Below are 2,316 nucleotides of genomic sequence, written 5' to 3' on the forward strand. Positions count from 1 at the left end.
AAGTTTTAGAAAAAATCAAGAACGAGCCATACTTTAAATGGCCAAATAAGATAGGAGGAGACCCTATGAAGCGCAATTGAAGCCTTCATTGCAAGTACCACTAGGAGTGAGGACATACCACGGAAGATTACAAAACCCTATGGAATCATTTGGAACAGCTGGCCAGAGAGGGAAGGTTGAAGCAGTTTTTACAGTAGCCTAGTGGGCAAGGGGACCAGTCAGGATTAGGACCTCGGAGAAATGCTTTTTCGAGAGCCCATTTGGGCACCATTAATGTCATCTTCGCGGTTTCAAGGAGAACTGGTTCTCACCCTTCCAAGGGGATGTCTGTAGCTTGGTCACTTGCTGAGGACTCTAAACCTGAGTCGAAGAGGGCTAAAGTGGAGAACCGACCAGCGTTGAGTTTCACTAATGAGGACAAGGCTGGAACTATACAACTACATGATGATGCCCTAGTGGTCACCCTCAGGATAGGGGGATATAATGTGAAGAGGGTGTTGGTGGATCAGGGTAGTGGGGCAGAGATTATGTACCCTGATTTGTACAACAGACTAGGCTTGAAACCTGAGGATTTGGCAACTTATGATTCACCTTTGTTAAGCTTCGACGAGAAAGTTGTTGTTTCAAGGGGCCAGATTAGACTACCTGTGCAAGTAGGATCAGAGGTGGTGGAGGTGGATTTCATTATAGTGGATGCTTATTCTCCCTACACGGCCATTGTAGCAAGACCCTGGCTTCATGCCCTTGGAGCCGTTTCTTCCACTTTGCATTTGAAAGTGAAATATCTGTTTGGGGACAGGACTGAGGAGCTGGTTGGGAGCCAATCCGTGACTAGGTAGTGCTTGGTGGCTGCAATAATGCATCAGCCAGAAGTGGAGTCCTCGGCCTCTGTTGAGAGGGGCTTATAGCAATCAAGGACTCTGATGTTATCTACGGACTTGGTGTCAGAAGGGGCTTTATGTAAAGAAAAGTAGAAGGAGAAATATATGAAAAGGTTTAAAAAGACTTATGCGAAGATAGGAACTCTCCTCAGACTGGCTCTTGATATTTGTAAGGGCACAAGTGAAGTAAGTAAGTGCGCAAGTGAAGTGAATGAGTGCAAAAGTGGAGTGAATGAAGTGTTCGAACAATATTTGTATCAGAGAGAAGGATAAGGGGGAAAATTCCCACCCGAGTTCCAATAAAATCCCCAGTGATTGGATCCACATCGCACCATAGAACGTGGGGAACATGGGACTGTAGAAATTTAATGAAAGCGCGTCTCAGATGCCAAAGCGTCAGGAGCGTGCGTTGGGCAGTTAAAAAGGAACCTGCGTAGACAAAGATGATGTATGATAAGAGAGGGGTACTTGTGGTAATATCGAAATCCCCATTTTTTCCAAGGAGAAAAAAATGAGAATTTCGAGGGGCTATTGTAGGGATGACAGGCCCAATAGTATGTATTGGAATGGGAGCCCGGTTCAAGGACGCCTAATAGTCCAAGGACGAGTAAACGTTGTTATGGAGGTCGACATTATTGAATAAAGAAAGGGGTCTTGTCATGATGGTCCAAGAAGGTGGTCTAAGGAGGGATACTACCTTGACTGAGCGAAGCAGAGGTCAGAAGGTGCAGTCTGCCATCTAGAAGCAACGTTCTAGGAGGTTTTGTTGATAAGGATATACATAATGAAAGTACAAGATAAAGGAAAGTTATGAAATATCTAAGAGAAAGCTGCTACCATCGCATTGAATGCCCTGTAACTAACTCTCTAACCGCATTAATGAGGAAGTAATACCTGAATAATAATTTTCAACCTTATAGCTACTCCCAGAGACTTCAGGAAGGTGCTGATGGGACAAGGATCAACACCAGCAATCTAATCTACACATGGAGGGTAGAGATAAAAGAAGGAAAATAGTAAAAAATAGAAAAAAGACCCTGAGGGAAAGGGATCGGAGAATTAAGAGAAAAATATTGTGGCAACAAGAACTATGCTGGTAATCAAATTTAAGAGATATATACAAGAACTAATCTCCTCGAATTGTGCTGAGGACGATTTTCTTTAAATAAAACCAATCCATCTTTATTTTATTGTCATTTGGATCCATTATAATTGTGACCCAATTCATTAGAGCCTAGTTTTCTAATCCGTTCTTTACAAATTTATTGTATTGAGCTATTTGGGTCTAAACCCTTTTACCTTTTGGGCTTAGGAACCAAATTGTGTCCGTACAATTCTAATTTGAATCTATAACTTCAATTACTTTTTTGTCCACCCATAACAACCAATAACAACCCATTACTCATAATTTGTTGTGAAAATGTTATGGACATAG

The 2,316-nt window shown here is 42.2% G+C and overlaps 1 protein-coding gene across 1 annotated transcript; it reads left to right on the forward strand.

The window, feature by feature from the left end:
• Positions 1-323: 323 nt before the first annotated feature.
• LOC126689872 (uncharacterized) lies at positions 324-839 on the forward strand. Its single transcript, XM_050385037.1, has one exon. It carries the CDS (start codon positions 324-326, stop codon positions 837-839), a length of 516 nt encoding a protein of 171 aa, XP_050240994.1.
• The last annotated feature ends 1,477 nt before the right edge of the window (positions 840-2,316 follow it).

The sequence above is a fragment of the Quercus robur genome, chromosome 6 (genome assembly GCF_932294415.1).
Source record: "Quercus robur chromosome 6, dhQueRobu3.1, whole genome shotgun sequence".
In the NCBI taxonomy this organism is placed as follows: Eukaryota; Viridiplantae; Streptophyta; class Magnoliopsida; order Fagales; family Fagaceae; genus Quercus; species Quercus robur.

Excerpts from the sequence above, each read along its gene's own strand:
- LOC126689872 (XM_050385037.1), top strand. The coding sequence starts at position 324 with ATGTCTGTAGCTTGGTCACTTGCTGAGGACTCTAAACCTGAGTCGAAG.